Source organism: Oncorhynchus masou, chromosome 23, assembly GCF_036934945.1.
Source record: "Oncorhynchus masou masou isolate Uvic2021 chromosome 23, UVic_Omas_1.1, whole genome shotgun sequence".
Classification (NCBI taxonomy): domain Eukaryota; kingdom Metazoa; phylum Chordata; class Actinopteri; order Salmoniformes; family Salmonidae; genus Oncorhynchus; species Oncorhynchus masou.
In genome coordinates, this window is record NC_088234.1 from 57,177,336 (window position 1) to 57,196,823 (window position 19,488).

A 19,488-nucleotide genomic window follows, 5' to 3' on the forward strand; every position below is an offset into this window, starting at 1 on the left:
GTGGAAACCTGAGCTTATAATTGACTGTGTTTGCGGGGTGGGTGGGAGTGTGTGTTGATTATGTTAACTGGGGGGTGGCGGCATTAGCATAGTGCTGTTTAGTATAGGCTGTTCTAACTGCCGAATGATTCTGGCCGTAGGAAAAGAAGAGCTCTGGTTACCCACTCGGGTCCAGTGAGGCTATCACTTGCATGGAAAAAGCTGTCAGTGCTTCGACAGCACTAGTCTTGTATCATGAACAGGAGGGCAGTTGCTCCATTCATTTTAAAGATTGGTGGACCTCAAGGAATTATGAATACTTCCTTCTTATAGTACCTTTAACTGGGAGGAGGATGTGCATTCATTCGGTATATGTAATTTCTATGTCAGTGATTTCTATGCAAATTTTCTCCTTCAACTGCATTATTGCCCAGGAACAAAGCCCAATCAGGATGACAACAGATTCCCAATAGGAATGAGTGCATAAAAACAAGTCCTCTATGACTCCACTTTGAAGCTTTAGTACTCCCTAAAAGCATAACATCTGAGACAACCTTTGTTTAATCTGAATGTGTTTTGTGTCTCAAGTGGGGAAGTAGCTCTTTCTCTCTTATCATAAGTTTGCATAAGTACAAAGTGAAAATCTTTGTCTTCAACAAGAAATAGTGTCAATAGGAGTGTTTGACAGATGCAAGACACTTTGAACAATCCACCTCTGTTCCTTGTTGCCTCTGGTGTCTAGGTTTCTGTCTGCTTACCCGCGTACAAAAGTCTGCTCTTTCCCTAAGAGCTTGATCTTGTCCTGAATTGCACTGTTGCTCAACATTTGTGTAACTTCTTAGTTAGAAACAATGTATATCCCAATGGCTCACTCTTCTCTCGTGTTAGACAGTTTCCAGTTTCCAAACAGCTTGTAGCAGCAATTTGTTTACCAATAATTCCCCACTGCAACACCTAGTGGCAAGGCGCATGCAAGATGCTACTGGGGGAACGGATGTCTGTAAACAGTCCTGTGGAATGGTTAGAGTCTGAAGACATGGCGCCATGCCTGGAGAAAGACGGTTCACTCGGTGTGAATCCAGGTGGGGGAGGTCAAAGTAACATTGCAGGGAGCAGAAAGGGGTTCATAGTGACCTGACAGGGTGGGGGGGGTCATTGGAAGAGCCCCCCATAGTCCGTGGCTGAGACTGTACGTTTACATGCCTCCTGCAGAAGCTCTCCTCCTGATGTGGTGATCACCTCCTCCTAGAGACAGTCAGACAGACAGACATCATCAGAACAAACCCTACAGCAGTGTAATTCATTATTTTTTTGTAAGGCGGCCACTTTGGGTTGAGACAATCATTCAGAGGGCTGCACAGATCTTTAATTTGTTGTACTTTTTCTTCCATTATCATCAATTGAGAGCAAATTCAGAGCAATCGAGCACATGCAATTGATTTGATGTACAGCACATCACATAGGCTACATCACATGTATAAGACCCATATTAAGGGTTATCTCATTAGTTGGATAAGCGGAAATGTCCCTTCTGCTCCATGACTGAATTCATTCTACATTTATAGTCTGTAGTTGCTATCCTTGTGAGGCAATCCAGGTGTGCATTGGTCAGACTGTTTCTCTGTTTTTGTTTCACAATATTCAATGTTAAAAATGTTGATTCACATGAATAAGTGCTGACATAAAATGTCACCTTTTGCACACACTGCTTCAGAAGTGGATACTGTGTCTGACACAAGGCTCCAGAAATGGGTAACACCTGATCTTAGTTCACCTTGCAATGTGTCATTTGCCTGTAGCTCCACTATCTCACTGTATTCCAGCACTGTCAGGACAGAGGGCTGTGATGACTGGGGTCAGAGATGACACTGGCACATGAAAGGGGTTCTCAATGATGTTGAAAACCTCCTTGTACTCCATGATATCCTTGAATCTTGCCTCAAACTCCTCCAACACACGCACAAATGCATCATAGCTAAAATGTTGCAGTATGTCTGGGTTGGATGTGGTGACTGCTGAGTTTGGGGAAATGAACAAACTGTCTGTCAGGTATGAACAGTGTGGTGATTTTATTTTGAAATGCTGTGACCACATGCATCATTTTGCCCAGAGTTTTAGCTTTCCCTTGGAGCTGGAGATTCACCGTGGATCATCCAGTTCTGCCTCCTCTTTTCAAAACTCTGCCACGAGACAGCCATCTCACCTCATTGTGAAATATCAAGTCACCATATTCAGTCTAGTATTCCTCCAGCAACTCGCGGAATTTCAGGTGATTCAGTACCCTCGCAATAATAATATTCACTACGAGTACGACTTGCTGCATCACATTCTGTAAATCTCAGTCTTTGAGTTTAGCCACAAGTGCTTCCTGATGAATGATACAATGAAACGTAACAAATTCGGGAACATCCTCTCTCTTTCTCATCAGGCCTATGAGTCCCTTCTTATTCCCTAACATGTTTGGGGCACTGTCAGTGCACACATATGCCCGATTTGACCAGTCAATATTATTATCAGCAACAAATGTAACAAGGGCTTTCAGAATATCCTCTCCTCGTGTTTGCCTTGAAGGGGCAGAAAACATAAAAGTTCCTATCCGAATGACTCTTTTTGAGGGAAACGGACCTAAACACATAATTGGGGAATGTCACTTACATCAGCGCTTTCGTCAAGCGCAATACTAAAACACAGCGCCACGGATGTCAGTCATCAATTGCTTGCCGATGTCTTTTATGTGTCTTGTTATGGTCGAGTCTGAGAGTTGCAGTCCCTTAATTTGCTTTAAAATAGCTTCCTTGTTTGTAAAATCAGCATACAATATTTTGGCTGTGAGCCAAAAAACATTATTTGACAATCTCTGAGTCTGTGAAGGTCCTGTTTCTTGCGAGTATCCAAGCAATCTCATATCTTGCCTCTGCAACAGTGCAAGAACTGTCCATAATTTGTTGTTGTCCCTTGAGCTGTCCTTGCGCTATTTTGTTGTTTCTGTGTTTGCTTTGTTGCAGATATGTTTTGTCAAAGGGGGCATGGTGTGACTGAAAATGTCGCTCTAAATTTGCTTGTTTAAAACAATTGACTGCCTTCTGACAAATAAGACAAAGTGGGCTAGTCCCATTATGCAGTACAAAAAATACTTGTCTGTCCATTTCTTTTGGAACTTTCTGTGTTATTCTTGAATCACCGTATCCTTTTCTTAGCCATCGGAGCCACGTTAGCTAGCTGCATTTCCCCGCCGCCATCTTCATGATTTTCCTGATTCTCCGGTGGTTCGTTCATAGCTGTCACAATGTTCTCCAGCTCTTCCCCCACATTTTCATTGTCAGATTTTTTATTTTTTACATATAATCGATCCATGTCGACCAGACTGCAAAATTAGCTAGTAGCAAACTAACATGTGTCGGTCGCTGAAGCGGAGCAGTTTCGTTATATTTCGGCCTTTCTGTTCAACTGCTGCGCTATACTGCCATCTATCTGCCGTACAGGGACAACTAGATATATGGTTCTGGCCTTCATTTAAGTGGTTCTGGCCTGCATTAAACACCTTGAATTGAAATTGCATCATTACTACGCATTATGAATTGAAAATGGAAAATAGGAATATCACCGCACGCCACAAATGAAGGGCTCGCGCAATGAGTACCACTGCCCTACAGTCATTACATGACTGTCTCATGTCTGTGCTATACATTTTTATCAACAGCTGTTGTTTGTCTGTTGGTGTTTACTGCTTGCATATTACGTCTCTACAGTGCATTCGGAAAGTATTCTGACCCCTTGACTTTTTTCCACATTTTGCTACGTTACAGCCTTATTCTAAAATGGATAAAAAATATATATTCTCATCAATCAAAACACAATACCCCATAATGACAAAGCTAAAACAGGTTTTTAGACATTTTTGCAAATTTATTAAAAATTAAAAACAAAAATACCTTATTTACATAATTATTCAGACCCTTTGCTATTAGACTTGAAATTGAGCTCAGGTGCATCCTGTTTCCATTGATCATCCTTGAGATTGTGGCAGACCAGGGGGTTGGGTCAAAATGTTTACACAGATCAGACACGGACAGAGTAGGATTAGATCCTGCTCGATGACCTTCCGCAGCATTTGTTTGAGCATTTTATTGAACCGCTCGACGAGCCCCTCCGTCTGCGGGTGGAAGACAGAGGTCTGGATCTGCTTGATCTGCAGGAGAGCACACAAGTCTTTCATTAGGCGGGACATGAACTCAGTACCTTGGTCTGTCAGGATCTCGTTTGGGATTCCCACCCGGCTAAAGAGGTGGAACAGCTCCAGTGTGATTGCCTTGGATACCTCCGCCCGTAGGGGAATGGCCTCGGGATACCGGGTGGCATAGTCCACTATTACAAGGATCTACTGGTGTCCTCATGCTGTTTTACCAGGGGTCCCACTATGTCCATGGCGATTCATTCAAAGGGCACCCCGATGATCGGTAGGGGGACCAGTGGGTTTCGGAAGTGTGCCTTTGGGGCAGTCATTTGACACTCCGGGCAGCTGTGACAGTAATCTTCCACGGTCCTCCTCATCCCGGGCCAGTGTAACTGGGCGGCAATCCGTTCCCAGGTCTTCTCCATTCCCAGGTGCGCCCCCAATAGGTGGGTGTGGGACAAGAAGAACGGTTCCCATGTACCGGTTCCCACGTTCCCATGTACCGTTGGGGCAGCAACAATACCTCTCGAAGTTCCCCCTGTTGGCGCGACACCTGATACAAAAGGTTAGTCTTGATTTGGAAATGGGGGTATTGCCAGTCACTCACCCCTGGAAGTAGCTGTCCATCCACTGCTATCACTTGGACTGCAGCGGCTTTCAAGTTAGGATCCTCCCACTGGGCCGTGCCGAATTGTCGCCTCAGTTGGCCCCCAAGGGGTATCTTGACTGGCCCCTCGAAATCGAGGAGGGGAGGCTGGGCTCTTCCTCCCATGGTTCACCAGGGGGGTCGGGTTCCAGCCCCCCCTCCAACTCTGGACCCGTAGATACAGGTTGATTAACCGTTTGCTTCCGGGCTGCACAGGTGATGGATTGTCCTCGCTCTCGTCCTTGGACGGCTCGTACCTTCTTCCTCAGCTCGTGCCCCTACAGGGCCATGAACAGTGGACAATCTCGTCCCACTAGGAGAAGTATCGGCAACTCTGGTACTGCACCCACCATCATCTGGCAGTTCCCTTGTGGCGTCACGATGTCACGATACGTCACGATACGGTTGGATACCGCTTTGTGTCCCCGTGAACCCAGGAAATGGACATCTCCCTGCCATGTTTGGTATCCTGGTCCAGCAGGCTCGTGGTTATGAGGGTAACCATACATCTGGAGTTGTCGTTTCCGTCAACCTTCACCGGGACCATGGGTGCAGTTGATTCGTGGTGTGCCCAACAGGAGGTGACATAGTTCCCTGCGTGACCCACCTCGCCTCCGTGGCTTGCTGATGGCATCGACTCCTCTCGAGTTGGGTAATTCCAGGCAGTGTGGCCCCGGGCACCACACTCAAAACACCTCCTTTGGTCTCCATCTACCTGGGGTCATGGGTGGCGGGTCGACCCTATCCCAGCCCTGCTGACTGTCGGTTCAGGGTACACAGCATTGGGGCTGTCCTTCCGACTCCCCGAACGGGTCACCGACTCGGCCTGGCTCCCACTCAGCTGGGCCTGAGTGTTCTGATGTATCTCCACTGCTTCCAGGAGGCCCTCCAAGGTCTGGGGCGCGCCTAGACTCGCTGCCCTCTTCATGTCGTGGGGTAGTGCCCGGAGGAAGCGATCCAGGAACACTTTGGACGGAGAGGGTGGATACGTCGGTTAGGCTGGTGACGCGCAGTGGGTCGCTCATCTGGGCTCGGTGGGATGCGTCGGCTATGAACCTCCATTCGAGAGTAGTTGAGCCCGATGGGCCAGGCTGTACCCGTAGCGGCTGAATATCTCCTGTTTTTAGTTCGCCGCCTGTTCATCGTTCAGGTCCCAATACGCATTTTGGGCATTCCCAGAGAGGAACGGGGCCAGCAGACTGGTCCACTTCTGCCTTGGCCATCCTTCCCATAGTGCTGTCCGTTCAAACGTACAGAGGTAGGTTTTTATGTCGTCATCTTCTGTTAGCTCCTCCTTGTAGCTTCCTGTTTTCCTCAATGAACTTTTTGTAGCTGCTGTTCCTCCAGCGTTCGTTCTTGAACCCCTTTTGGGCTTGTTGGGCCCGGACGAACTGAGCTATCAACTCGTCCATGCTGATGCTGCATAAAGGTCAACCCTGATCTGACCACATTATCAGAATGCCCACATTCTCCACCACTTGTGGCAGACCAGGGGGTTGGGTCAAAAGGTTTACACAGATCAGACACGGGCAGAGTAGGATTAGCTCAGTTTCAAAGGTGTTTATTAAAATAAAAGTCCAAAGAAAAGAATAGGTATCCCCCAAGAAACCCTCTCCGGGATACTGTCTTCTGGGCTCCGGGTCTTGCTGTATCCTGTGGGGATCAAAAACTGAACTCCCTCCTGTTACCTCTGGTGCTGTCCCCAACTATACGGGATTCCTTTCCTCCCCCAGCCTCTCCCCTGTGTGCTGCCCTTCTGGCAGATTTATGGGACTTGTACAGCTGGTGAGCAATCAGCCCTTGATTACTCACCAAGCCCAATTAGTCCTGGCGGGAGAGCCCGTCGAGACCTGGCATGTCCAGCAGATGGAGACATCGCCTCGTGATGTATACTCCGTCTGTTACCAGGCCTCGACGAGTCTCCCCCTGGTGGCTGACCTGCTGTGCGCCACAAGATGTTTCTACAACATGATTGGAATCCACCTGTGGTAAATTCAATTGATAGGACATGGTTTTGAAAAGGCACACAACTGTCTAATATAAGGTCCCACAGTTGACAGTGCATGTCAGAGCAAAAGTCAAGCCATGTGGTTGAAGGAATTGTCTGTGGAGCACCAAGACAGGATTGTGTTGAGACACAGATCTGGAGAAGGGTACCAAAACATGTCTGCAGCATTGAAGGTCCCCAAGAACACAGTGGCCTCCATCATTCTAAAACGGAAGAAGTTTGGAACCACCAAGACTCTTCCTAGAGCTGGCTGGCCAAACTGAGCAATCGGGGGAGAAGGGCCTTTGTCAGGGAGGTAATTGCTGCCAAAGGTGCGTAAACAAAGTACTGACTATGGGGTCTGAATACTTCAGTAATATTTCAGATTTTAGATTTTTTTGTAAATTTGCAAAAATTGCTAAACCTGTTTTTGCTTTGTTATTATGGGGTATTGTGTGTAGATTGAGGGGGGGGGACAATTTAATCAATTTTAGAATAAGGCTGTAACGTAACAAAATGTGGAAAAGGTCAAGGGGTCTGAATACTTTCCGAATGCACTGTATATAGTAACAGAATGGTTTAATGTTCCGTTTTTACAGATTCAATGTGATGATCTGTGGTGAATCATATTCAAACTGTTGGTCAGTATGCTCTATCTGATCAGTATACAGTGACTCCATGTTATACTCTATGTGTGTGTAATGCCAAAGAGACATGCAAATTCCTGAAGACCAATGTGCACCCTTCTCACATTAGCATATAACTAATGTCACAGATAAACAGTTCACACATTCAGTTCTGTCAGCCTCTGCATCTGAGAATATGTTTCCATGGTAAGTAAGTCAGCGTTATTGAAGATAACGCAGTTCAGCCGTGCTTGTGATTGGTTGCTAAAATAGTTGATGTGATATGAAAAGATCACGGATGTATATCATGGAGCATTTGATTAGACTTACTCCCAGATGTTTGCTGGCTGTCACTTTGATGTTGAGTTACTAAGTAACCATTTAATCTGATTTCCACATGGAGTCTCTATGCTGACACTGACATTACTGATGTATATAGCATGCTAAGTGTCTGACCCAACCCCTGCAGTTCACTGTGTGAAACCCTGTACATACTGTAAATTGCCTGCCCACCTTGTGGAAGTCGATGAGGTCAGCCAAGGTGGCGTGGCGGTTCTGGTCCACACCCAGGAAGCTGTAGTAGTCTCCTGATGCGTCGATCAGGAAGTGTTTGAAGCCGTCGGCTGTGCGATAGGACAGCGTGTATCCCCAGATCCTGTCACTCACCCTCACCAGGAAGGAGCCCTCTGCTGTGTTCATCAGCAGGGTCTCTGACTCCTGTCTGGAAATCAGACCTGGGGAGGGGAGCGGGTCTGAGTGGTTAAATCAGACCTTAGGTCAGGAGGAGGGAGAGTCTGACAGTAGTTCAATTCGACCTGAGGAGGAGGGAGAGTCTGACAGTAGTTAAATCCAAAGCAAAGAGAAGCCCAAGGTTCTTGCACAATATTCTTGAATTTTGCCCTAAATGATTAAAGGAAAAATCCACCTGAAACTACACATTCCTATAATCAGGGTCACTAACGTAACTTTTGGTTTACCCAAACTCAGTAACGTAATCTGATTACATTCAGTTACTTTTAGATTACTTTCCCTTTGAGGCATTATTAGAAGACAAACATGTATGTTACCAATTGAACGACATCTATTGCAGGATAAATCAATGTTGAACTTTACATAGCTGGCCATATATGGATGTTAAATTTACTTTATGGCTTGGTTATGTAGGCTTCTTTCAACCCATCGCTTTCTACTACATATAATACGATTAAATTATGTATTTACATTTAAAACCAAAGTTTATCAGAATTCCAGTCATTCCAACAAATGTTATACTTGATCTTCAAGAATAGGATTTGGAAATATGGAAGTATAGATTAGCCAAATTGTTTACTTGAGCATAAACCTAAAACTAAGGACTTAATAGCCAGCCCTACACTGTTTATGATTTTGTTGTCATAGAGGACTTATTGGGCTCATTGATTCATTGATTTCTCAAGTTAGGAATATCGCAAATATATGATCAATGGCTCATTCGAGACAAGACCTCCCACGTTATGACATCAGACAGTATTGAAATCTGACCTGTCTGATAGCCGTTTTTGCAATCTAAAAGTAATCTTCCTATTAACTTCCCATGTAGTGAGAGCAACTTTTCACAATGCCACGTCATACCGGCCTGCGTAAATGGAATGAGTTCAGATACACATGAAAACATAGTTGACCCCGGGAATCGATAAAACCTTGCTCGGAGATGCAGAAATACTAAAAACATTTAAAATGCGTGAATATGCCCTTTTAATGTTGTGTAACGTTGTTACTGACAAAAGTAATCTCAGTGACAGAGAGATGATGACAGTTGCCTGAATGCATGATTTGGGAAAACGGTATTAAACTGGCATCTCTTCAATATAAAGAGTGGGTTTGGGTGTGCTCACATTGTTTAGATGCCTGATACCCTGTCTCTGCATGATAGCATGAAGTGCATGTTGCACCCCTCTTTCCAGTGGAATGTGCCACTCATAGGCCCATTCATCTGGGCTTTTGTCACTTAACCAGGAGCTACACACTGTGACCTATTATGGAGAGAGTTAGGGCTCAGGGCCACTCGCCAGTAATTAGTCTAGGGTGGCCTATTTATTATTGAAGAGCCTCATCCCTCCAGCCACACACCCTAGCATGCACGAACATACTAAAACTTCCCTTCAATGCTCAATTCCTGAGAATACTTTTTAGTTAGATAGTTTGCATGTGGCAGTGGAAGTGAAGAAAAGTAGATTGGTGCAAGAGGGGAAGCTTGGAAGGATCCACGATTGATCAAGATAACAACTCAGCACTGACCGTGGAACCAGGGGGCGATGGTGGTGCTGTTGCGCTCATAGCCAGCCTGTTTGGGCGTCTGCTCTTCTTTGAACCACAGCAAAACACACTCTCTGGAGCTGGGCCGGGGGGCTCTCACCCAGGCAGGACTGGAGAAGACAGAGAAAAAAAAAGAGAAGGGAAGCAAGACATAAACACATCATATATCATAATAAGCATTTAAGCACAGATTGCCCTAAGCTTTTTAATGCTGCCATGATAAAGGTGCATAATGCTTTAGATGAGTTCCAGGCACAAAAAAGCATGGCGGGCCTATCGGGTCTGCTTCTGTGTATCACTCAATATACAGTATTTTATATACATTTGTTCTACTTTAACACTCTATGCATCTGATCTGTATATTGATTGGTTCTTGCGTAGTAATTATGCTATATCTATCCCTATGCACATTCATGAGTAGTAGGCGTGGTGTATTAGCCATGGTATATTGGCCATACACCACAAACCCCTGAGGTGCCTTATTGCTATTATAAACTGGTTATCAATGTAATTAGAGCAGCCAATCAGCATTCAGGGCTCAAACAACCCAGTTTATAACTATCCTTATACGCATTCATGAGTAGTAGGCTAGCGCTATATCTGTACCTGTCCATCAGTGGCTGTGTAACAATGGTGCTGTGCCTTTGGCTCTGTCTACGGCGGTACAGTGGAGGAGTAGCAGGCTGGAGGCCGGGGCGGTGGGTGGTGGAGGAGGAGGACTCTAGCACGTTGCTGTATCTCCTGAAGGGGGCTGCTGTTGGTCCGTTCCCCACCACTGGGCCCTGCTGGAACAGCCCACTGAGCCCTGCCACACGGCCCTTCTCTATAGCCCGCAGGGACTGCCGCTTGTACTCATCCCGTGCCCGCCTTGCTTTTCTCTGCATCTCCTGGTCAGCCATCTTAGAGCGCCACACTGGAAGGGGCGAAATAGAGGAGAGAGAGGATTTGAAAAGGAAGTGACTTTGCATTGGACTTTCATTCTCAGATGTGGCCTGTAGTTCCACGAGAGAGCTTAACTGTACAAGTTTGAGAATAAACAACAGAAGTTTTGGAGTTGATATTTAGGGAGGGACAGTTGAAGAGGATGGTGTAAAAGGAGTAAAAATGAGGGGTGTAGAGTTGAAGGAGGTGATCACTGGAAAGGAAAACAGTTGTAGACAGAAAAGGCAGGGAAGACTTGACTTACGTTGCTCCTCCCATTCCTTGTCATCCTTCTCACTCCTTCTCTGTTCCTGCTCTAGGGAGATATACAGCTCCCTCGCTCTCTTCTCCTCTGCACGTTTTATCTCCTCCTCACCTTGCTGTCTCTCCTCCTCCTCTCGTTTCTGTCGGAGAAGAAATGTGTGAGGAATGGGAAACAAAAGACTGGCGGGCGTACACACACACATCCACGTACACACACACACACACACACACACACACACACACACACACACACACACACACACACACACACACACACACACACACACACACACACACACACACACACACACACACACACACACACACATCCACGTACACACACACACACACACACACACACACACACTGCAGAGTTATTTGCATATCATTTTGTAATAAGACACATCAGCAATAATTGTCCTGAGCCCGCTTAAGACGAAGTTAATCGTAAGAACCTTTGTAGGAGAATTGTTAAATCTGTAAGCTGTTTCCCAAAACCATCATTACTAAAGTTGCACTTGAAAACACTAGTTATTTACCGACTGCCTCAGACCACTCTTAGGTGAGAGTGGGTGAGTCGTTAGGTCGAACCAAGTTGACTACAAATAGAAAGTTGCCAATGTCTTTGCAATTGTTACAAATAAGCGAATGAATAAATTATGCTTCAAATGAACACTGAGATGACTGAAACAAATGTTAAATACAGCGGGCTACATAGTCCATATTTCAATCATATTGAGTTCTATTCAGCTAAGTGTAGGCTACAATCCATTTCATGGTATGTAACAAAATGTGCGGAATTATGGGCCAAATCTAAGATTTTGTACATTAAGCCTATTGTAAGGTAGGCTAAGAAGCCTATTGTAAGGTAGGCTAAGAAGCCTATTATAAGGTAGGCTGAGCATTAGCACAAGCCGCCTCAATATTTTCACGTTTTAATGTCACGTGCACAACTACAGTATAATGCCTTTCTTGCTAGCTCAAAACCCAAGAATGTACTAATCAATATCAATGTAGCTCTAAAAATAACATACGGTTGAACAAAAACACAAAACAAATAAAAATAAAAATAAGAAATAAGAACATGAGCAAGTAAGAAGCTATGTACAGGGTCAGTTCAAATACCATATTAACAAGGTGCAGGGATACTGGAGTGATAGAGGTGTATATACAGTATATATATATATATAAGGGTAAGGTAACTAGGCATCCGGATATATGATAAAAAGAGTAATAGCAGCGTAAGTTATGATTATATGTGAGTTTGTGTTTGAAGGGGAAACTTAGTCAGTGGCAAAACTAAATGACTTCAACTGAAATGTGTCATCCGCATTTAACCCAACCCCTCAATCAGAGAGCTGCAGGGGGCTGCTGCCTTAATCGACATCCACATCATCGGCGCCCGGGGAGCAGTTGTTGATGTTAACTGCCTTGCTCAAGGGCAAAACAACAGATTTTTCCACCTTGCCGGCTCGGTGATTCGAGTTACTGGCTCAACGGTTACTGGCCCAACGCTCTTAACCGCTAAGCTACCGACCACCCCCGTAGAGTCAGAATAAATGGGTGTGCATGTTATGTGTGTGTTGGAGGAGTGCAGTGTAGAGCCCTGTGAGTGTGCAAAGAGACAGTCCTATTTTTCATCTCAGATAGCCTGTTAGCTGTTTAGCTGTCTTATGGCTCAGGGATAGAGTGGTGCTGTTGCCATACCAAGAAGTGATGCAGTCAGTCAAGATGCTCTCAATGGTGCCATTGTAGAACTTCTGAGGATTTGAGGGTCCATGCCAAAACTTTTCAACCTCCTGAGGGGGAAGAGGCACTGTCGTGTCTTCTTCACGACTGTGAGTAGACCATTTTAAGTCCTTATTGATTTGGGGACGAATAACTTGAAACTCTCAACCTGCTCCACCGCAGCCCTGTTGATGTGGATGGGAGCGTGCTCGTCCTCCCGTTTCCTGTATTCCATTATCAGCTTGGTCTTACTGACGTTGAGGGAGGATGTTGTACTGGCAACACACTGCCAGGTCACTGACCTCCTCCCTGTAGGCTGGCTCCGTGTCGCCAGTGATCAGGTCTACCAACGACATGTCACTAGCTATCTTGATGATGGTGTTGGAGTCGTGCGCGGTCATGCAGTTGTGGTGAACAGGGAGTACAGGAGGGGACAAAGCACACACCCCTGTGGGGCCCCTGTGTTGAGGATCAGTGTGACAGAGGTGATGTTGCCTACCTTCACCACCTGGTGGCGGCCTATCAGGAAGTCCAGGATCCAGTTGCATAGGGAGGTGTTCAGTCCCAGAGTCCTAAGCTTGGTGATGAGCTTGGAGGGGACAATGGTGTTAAACAGCATTCTCACATAGGTATTCCTCTTATAGGTGGGTGAGGACATTGTGGAGTGCAATTGAGATTGCGTCATCTATGGATCTTTTGGAGCGGTATGCAAATTGGAGTGCGTGTAGGGTGTCTGGGATGATGAAGTTGATGTGTGCCATAATTAGCCTTTCAAAGCATTTCGTAATTACAGATGTGAGTGCCACAGGGTGGTAGTCATTTTAAAATGAGGGGATTAAAGACTGGGACAAGGAGAGGTTGAAAATTACTGTGAATATGTCTTCCAGCTGATCTGCACATGCTCTGAGAACCTGCCCTGGAATACTGTCCGGCCCGCGGCCTTGCGAGATCACCCAGTCCTCTGGGTTGGTGGGGGCCCTCATACACGGTACGGTGTTGTTATTGTCGAAGCGTGTTTAAAATGCATTGAGTTCATCTGGAAGAGAGGCATCATTGGGCAGATCACGGCTGGGTCTTCCTGTGTAGTATGATCCCACCTTATTCCTACATAGTCCTTGTAGCGGGACTTCTTAAACATGTTCCTGTCCTCGGCTGTAACCTCATGGTTGTATGCAAGACCTTGTATGCGGTAGCCCTGTCCTCTAGTTTAGCGCCAACCTCTGTTAATCCAGGGCTTTTGATTGGGGAAGCAGCGAACCTCCACTGTGGGGACAACGTCACGGATGCATTTCCTTACGAAGTCTGTGACGGAGGCGGTTAGCTCGACGACGTTATCAGCAGAGTCTCGGGACATATTCCAATCAGCAAATGTGTCCTGTGGCATAATCTCTGATTCTGATATTTACAGCCATAAAGATAATAATGTATCCCTAGGAGATGATCCGTATTCACTTTTGTATTAATGAAACCGGACCCTTATTTACACAATAAGAATCTAGTCTTGCTAACACCAACCTCTCTACGTCCTTACGTCGCGCATTAGCCTGGCTAATCGTAATGCACTAAAATCACAGATGGCGCACATGTTGTTACACATCATAAAATACACTACATGAGCAACAATACGTGTACACCTGCTCGTCGAACATTTCATTCCAAAGTTATTGCCATTAATATGGAGTGTGCACCCCTTCGCTGTTTTAACAGCCTCCACTCTTCTTTCCACTAGATGTTGGAACAATGCTGTGGGTATTTGCTTCCATTCAGCCGCTGCTTTCCACTAGATGTTGAAACAATGCTGTGGGTATTTGCTTCCATTCAGCCACAAGAGCATTAGTGAGGTCGGGCACTGATGTTGGGCGATTAGGCATGGCTCCAGTCAGCGTTTCAATTCATCCTACAAGTGTTCGATGGGGTTGAGGTCAATTCTCTGTGCAGGCCAGTCAAGTTCTTCCACACGGATCTCGACAAACCATTTCTGTATGGACCTTGATTTGTACACTGGGGCATTGTCATGCTGAAACAGGAAAGGGCCTTCCCCAAACTGTTGCCACAAAGTTGGAAGCACAGACTTGTCTAGAATGTCATTGTATTTTGGCATGTTAATATTAAGATCTCCCTTCACTGGAACTAAGGGGCCTAGCCCAAACCATGAAAAATAGCCCCAGACCATTATTCCTCCTCCACCTAACTTTACAGTTAGCACTATAAATTGGGGAAGGTCGTATTCTTCTGGCATCCGCCAAACCCAGATTCCTCCGACGGACTGCCAGATGGTGAAACATGAGTCATCACCCCAGAGAACGCGTTTCCACCACTCCAGCCGACGCTTGGTATTGCGCATGATCTTAGGCTTGTGTGCGGGTGCTCGGTTATGGAAACCCATTTCATGAAGCTCCTGACGAACAGTTCTCGAGGTGACGTTGCTTCCAGAGGCAGTTTGGAACTTGGTAGTGAGTGTTGCAACCGAGGACAGACGATTTTTTTACACGCAACGCACTTAAGCACCTGGCAGTCCTGTTCCGTGAGCTTGATTTGTGTGGCCTACCACATTGTGGCTGAGCCGCTGTTGCTCCTAGATGTTTCAACTTCACAATAAGAGCACCTACGGTTGATCGGGGCATCTCTAGCAGGGCAGAAATTTGATGAACTGACTTTTTAGAAAGGTGACATTATATGACGGTGCCACGTTGAAAATCACTGAGCTCTTCAGTAAGGCCATTCTACTGCCAATGTTTGTCTATGGAGATTGCATGACTGTGTGCTTGATTTTATACACTTGTCAACAATGGGACAAGGAAATAGCTGAATCCACATTTGAAGGGGTGTCCACATACTTTTGTATATATAGTGTATGCTGAGGCAAACATTTCTGTAACCTACAATTAGCAAAATAGAACTCAATTGACTGAATAAGAAATTGATTTCAATATTATTTAAATATATATGCCTATGTAAATAGTAATAATATTTTAGTCATCTAGGTTTTCATTTGAAGCATATTTTTAAACCACGTTTGTTTGTAAAAATTACAAAGACATTGGCAACTTTGTTTTGAAGTTATCTGCAGTCACAGAGAAACCAATAGGCATCTTGATTCTATGTTAAGCACAGATCTGTTGTGTGTAAAGTGATGCAGAAGGGCAAAAAACACCTAACAATGCTTTTTTACGAGTGGTCTGAGACAGTCGGTAATAACAAGCAACGATGGACTCTGAGATGAAACGATGCTCATTCAAATGTTCTTATGATGATCTTGGCCTTAAGATGCTTTTGGGAAATCGGGCCCAGTATGATATTCCATACATAAGCATTCAGCTCATCATCTGTACTGATGTGATAATAATTTACTGAATAATTTATTCCCAGGGACAAACACATGGCATTGTGGTAATTTGAACCACTTAAGCCTTGTAATTAGTTGCATGGAGTAATTGCCATTGAGTTCTGGAGTGAAAACAGGTAGCTTTTGACCGGGACCATTGTTAGCTGTTGTGTTTTGTTCGAGCTAAAAGGATTTTTCCCCCTGCTGGAGAGTGGTGAATTTCTGACAGTTGTGATGCAGAGATAATTGGTGTTTGATACTTTGGAAAGAACATACAGTGTATAGAACCTCAGTGAACATATTCATAGTTTCAGACCACACAGGGTTCTGCTTCAATACCACGATTGGGTTTCTCAAAGAGGTCAAAGGCTACTCTGCTGTGAATGTAACCAACAGGGGTTCAAACCAGGGTTTTCAGCACAATGAACCCATCAAACAGGATAGTTAAATGGTATTTTTAGACATTGTAATGGAAGCCAGGGTTCTGAATTGAAAACTGAATTGGTGAAAGACTAATGACCTAACTCTGCTATACATAGTCTAGTGACACGACTTTAGCGTCTTCTATATTTTATATTTTAGTCCCAGAGGTTCAGACAGGAAAATGTTTAATGACTCAGCACTTTCCTTCAGGCGAGATCAACAGAGGGCAATGATAAACAAGCTCTTTAATATTTCACGAGTTTCTTAAGAAGGTCTCAGTCGTCCGGGTTCTACATCACCCAGGACTGCTGATGCTCCAACAGGGCTCTATGGTACAGCAGTGATCGAACGTGCAGATGTGGTGCTGCCATCCCCCACAGATTCCAGCCCCCCCTTATTTCCTCTTCTTCTTTGAAGGTATAAAGATGATTAAATTTGATAAAGACCAATCCCTTTTCCATGATCAATCCTCATATACATATACGGTATCTCTACACCCACCCACGCACACGCACACAGGGTTGTTCTGTGCAGTGCACTCCCTGGAAAATACTTCACCCCTGCCCCACAGATCCCTCTAATAAGGCTGATTCTCCCTCTGCTAGTGTGCTTCCCAGATTGAGTATCGATCGTCCGATCCCCCTCTCTCATATTTCTTCCTCTACTGTAGAGCAGGGACTGTGGGGATGTCCTCTCTCTCTAACAGCAGTGTGGCATTGCACCATGCAACTTAAAGGCTGAAATATTTAATGGGACTGTTCTGGCAAGGTAGTCCAGCAAAAAGAATGTATGCCCTGAAGGCGGGCATCAACACAATCCCTGTAGATGACATTGATCACCTGGATTGTATGGGAAAAGTAATCCGACTCGCATTTCCAAATTACAACCAAAGATCCCCATCACTCACATACAACAAGGCACGCACGCACGCACGCACGCACGCACGCACGCACGCACGCACGCACGCACGCACGCACGCACGCACGCACGCACGCACGCACGCACGCACGCACGCACGCACGCACGCACGCACGCACGCACGCACGCACGCACGCACGCACACACACACACACACACACACACACACACACACACACACACACACACACACACACACACACACACACACACACACACACACACACACACACACACACACACACACACGTAGCCTTTGCCCTACCTTGAGAGACTCCTGGATGTGTTCCTCTTCCTGCTTGGCAGCCTTCCTGTCCTCCGTTTCTTCTTTCCACTTCCCTGCCACAAAACGGGCCTTCTCCTTCGCCATAGCATCCCGGAACTTCTCCTCGATCTCAGCCTCTTTGGTTCGCCTGAGCAAGAGGGTTGTTGAAAAACACTTTGTTGTGGAAGGAAGGGGTGAGAAACCTACCTAAAGCCCAATTTGACATGGGTTGCATCAAAGATGTCTTTGGAGAGTTTAAATCTAGTTCTGGCACTATAACACACAAATCTCCCTATCTACCCATCTCATCCCTCATACAGTATAATCTCTCTGACACATTTTCCCTTGCTTCAATAACATTTACCATTTACAATGGTTTATCCTTCCCCACTCACCAGAGCTCCTTGGCCTCCTGCTGAGCCTGCCGTCTGGCTTTCTCCCCCATCAGCTCCTTGATGATGTCCTCATAAGGCTTATCCCCAGGAGCGTCGCCCATCACCCACACCCACACGTCCCCATCGCAGCCCTGCAGCCACTGGATACTTCTCCTGCTGCCTGAGCGGGCACAGTGGGGATGTTAGCATCACCTTTGACTGTCTGTGTCTGTGACTAATAAAACCACTCCAAACACAACATCTACAGTCTCCATTTTATTTGGAATATTTTATTTAGCGAAACCTACCAGTAACAATACAAAACATCCCTATTAAGAAATTATGGAGACACAGCTAAAAGCATTTCTAAATCTACACTCCGCTTGTCAAAGACTCAGTGGAGTACACCCAGACTCACCCTTCTTTCCCTGGTCCTGGTTCTCCTGGTTCTCTCGGTTCTCCCTCTCATCCCAGCGCCTCACCTGCTCCTGGCGGATCTTATAGAATAGGATATGCTTCTGCTCCTCGTTGAGCTCCGCCAGCAGGTCCGGATCGATGTACATGTCCCTCAAAATCTGCTGCATCATCTTGGCAACACAAAGCTTCCAAACACCCAAGAGATCTGTTAACCAAGGTGGGGTTAGGTGAGTGTTAGGGGGCCATGAACCCCTTTTATCAGTTCACTTCATATTGAAGACAAATGTCATTCCCTCCATCTATGTGTTCATACAGTCCTCATAGACTCTACTGGGCTGTAGAGTTCAGATCCTTGTTCCTTTTCCCTGTTCTCTCACCATCATACTGGATCCAGCATCAGAACAAAACGCAGGTGCCATCTTCCTTCCCTCTGCTCCATGTGCTTTGAAGCGAAGGGTTTAAACCTGATCTCTGGTGCGTGTGTGGGTGTGTGTGTGTGTAAGCACAGATCCCTTTACCTGATGTGCAACATGATAGTCTTTAGTGCAGGAGTGGGAAAGAATGAAACTCATGCCCATCTTCCATGTACAGCCCATGGAAATGTTTCACATTAGTGTTGTTTTCTTTCTATCCTTCCTGCTATCTTATCATTCATGTATTCAGAGCTAAACAACAGGTAATTCAGTGTTATAATGAAATTATATAAACCGCCTAAAATCCAGTCAAATGCCTGATTCATGGAAGTCATTATACCATCCATGTCCACTGTAATGCGCCTTTTAGATTTACAACAATCTCTTATAATGGGACTTAGTTACAGCATTTCTTCTCCCTCCCACCAGTTAAATGAACCATCCACAGTACAGTAAATAGGGCAGACATAAAGTTTACCTCTCCCCGAGCTCGGTTCTGTTTCACAGTGATGTCATTGGGAGAATGACTTCCTCTACCATTCCCTGTGCTGTTGTTTGTCTGCCTACCTGTCCCACTCACACATAAAGTGAATAGGGACCTGTTCAGGGGAGGACAGGTTGGTTTTACCTTCACAGGCCAACACTGAAAATGGATACTACAGCAAACACCAGGTGGCCATGGCTGTCAGCTGTGTGTGTGCGTGTCTGTCTGTCTGTCTGTCTGTCTGTCTGT

General features: G+C 45.6%; 1 protein-coding gene across 1 annotated transcript; it reads right to left on the bottom strand.

The window, feature by feature from the left end:
• Nucleotides 1-1,131: 1,131 nt before the first annotated feature.
• sh2d4ba (SH2 domain containing 4Ba) lies at nucleotides 1,132-18,512 on the bottom strand. Its single transcript, XM_064930843.1, has 8 exons — nucleotides 18,334-18,512; nucleotides 17,947-18,102; nucleotides 17,552-17,699; nucleotides 10,894-11,032; nucleotides 10,314-10,620; nucleotides 9,690-9,817; nucleotides 7,926-8,146; nucleotides 1,132-1,224 (listed from the first exon to the last, which is right to left on the bottom strand). Exons 1-8 carry the CDS (start codon nucleotides 18,510-18,512, stop codon nucleotides 1,132-1,134), a joined length of 1,371 nt encoding a protein of 456 aa, XP_064786915.1.
• Nucleotides 18,513-19,488: the final 976 nt, after the last annotated feature.

Bases quoted from the DNA above. Each gene is read 5' to 3' on its own strand.
- sh2d4ba (XM_064930843.1), bottom strand. From the start codon at position 18,512: ATGATGCAGCAGATTTTGAGGGACATGTACATCGATCCGGACCTGCTG. The intron at 18,103-18,333 runs GTGTACTCCACT...CCGCTCAGGCAG, and splicing joins GGAAAGAAGGGTGAGTCTGG to CAGGAGAAGTATCCAGTGGC. The intron at 1,225-7,925 runs GTGGGCAGGCAA...GACTGTCTCTAG, and splicing joins ACCTCATCGACTTCCACAAG to GAGGAGGTGATCACCACATC.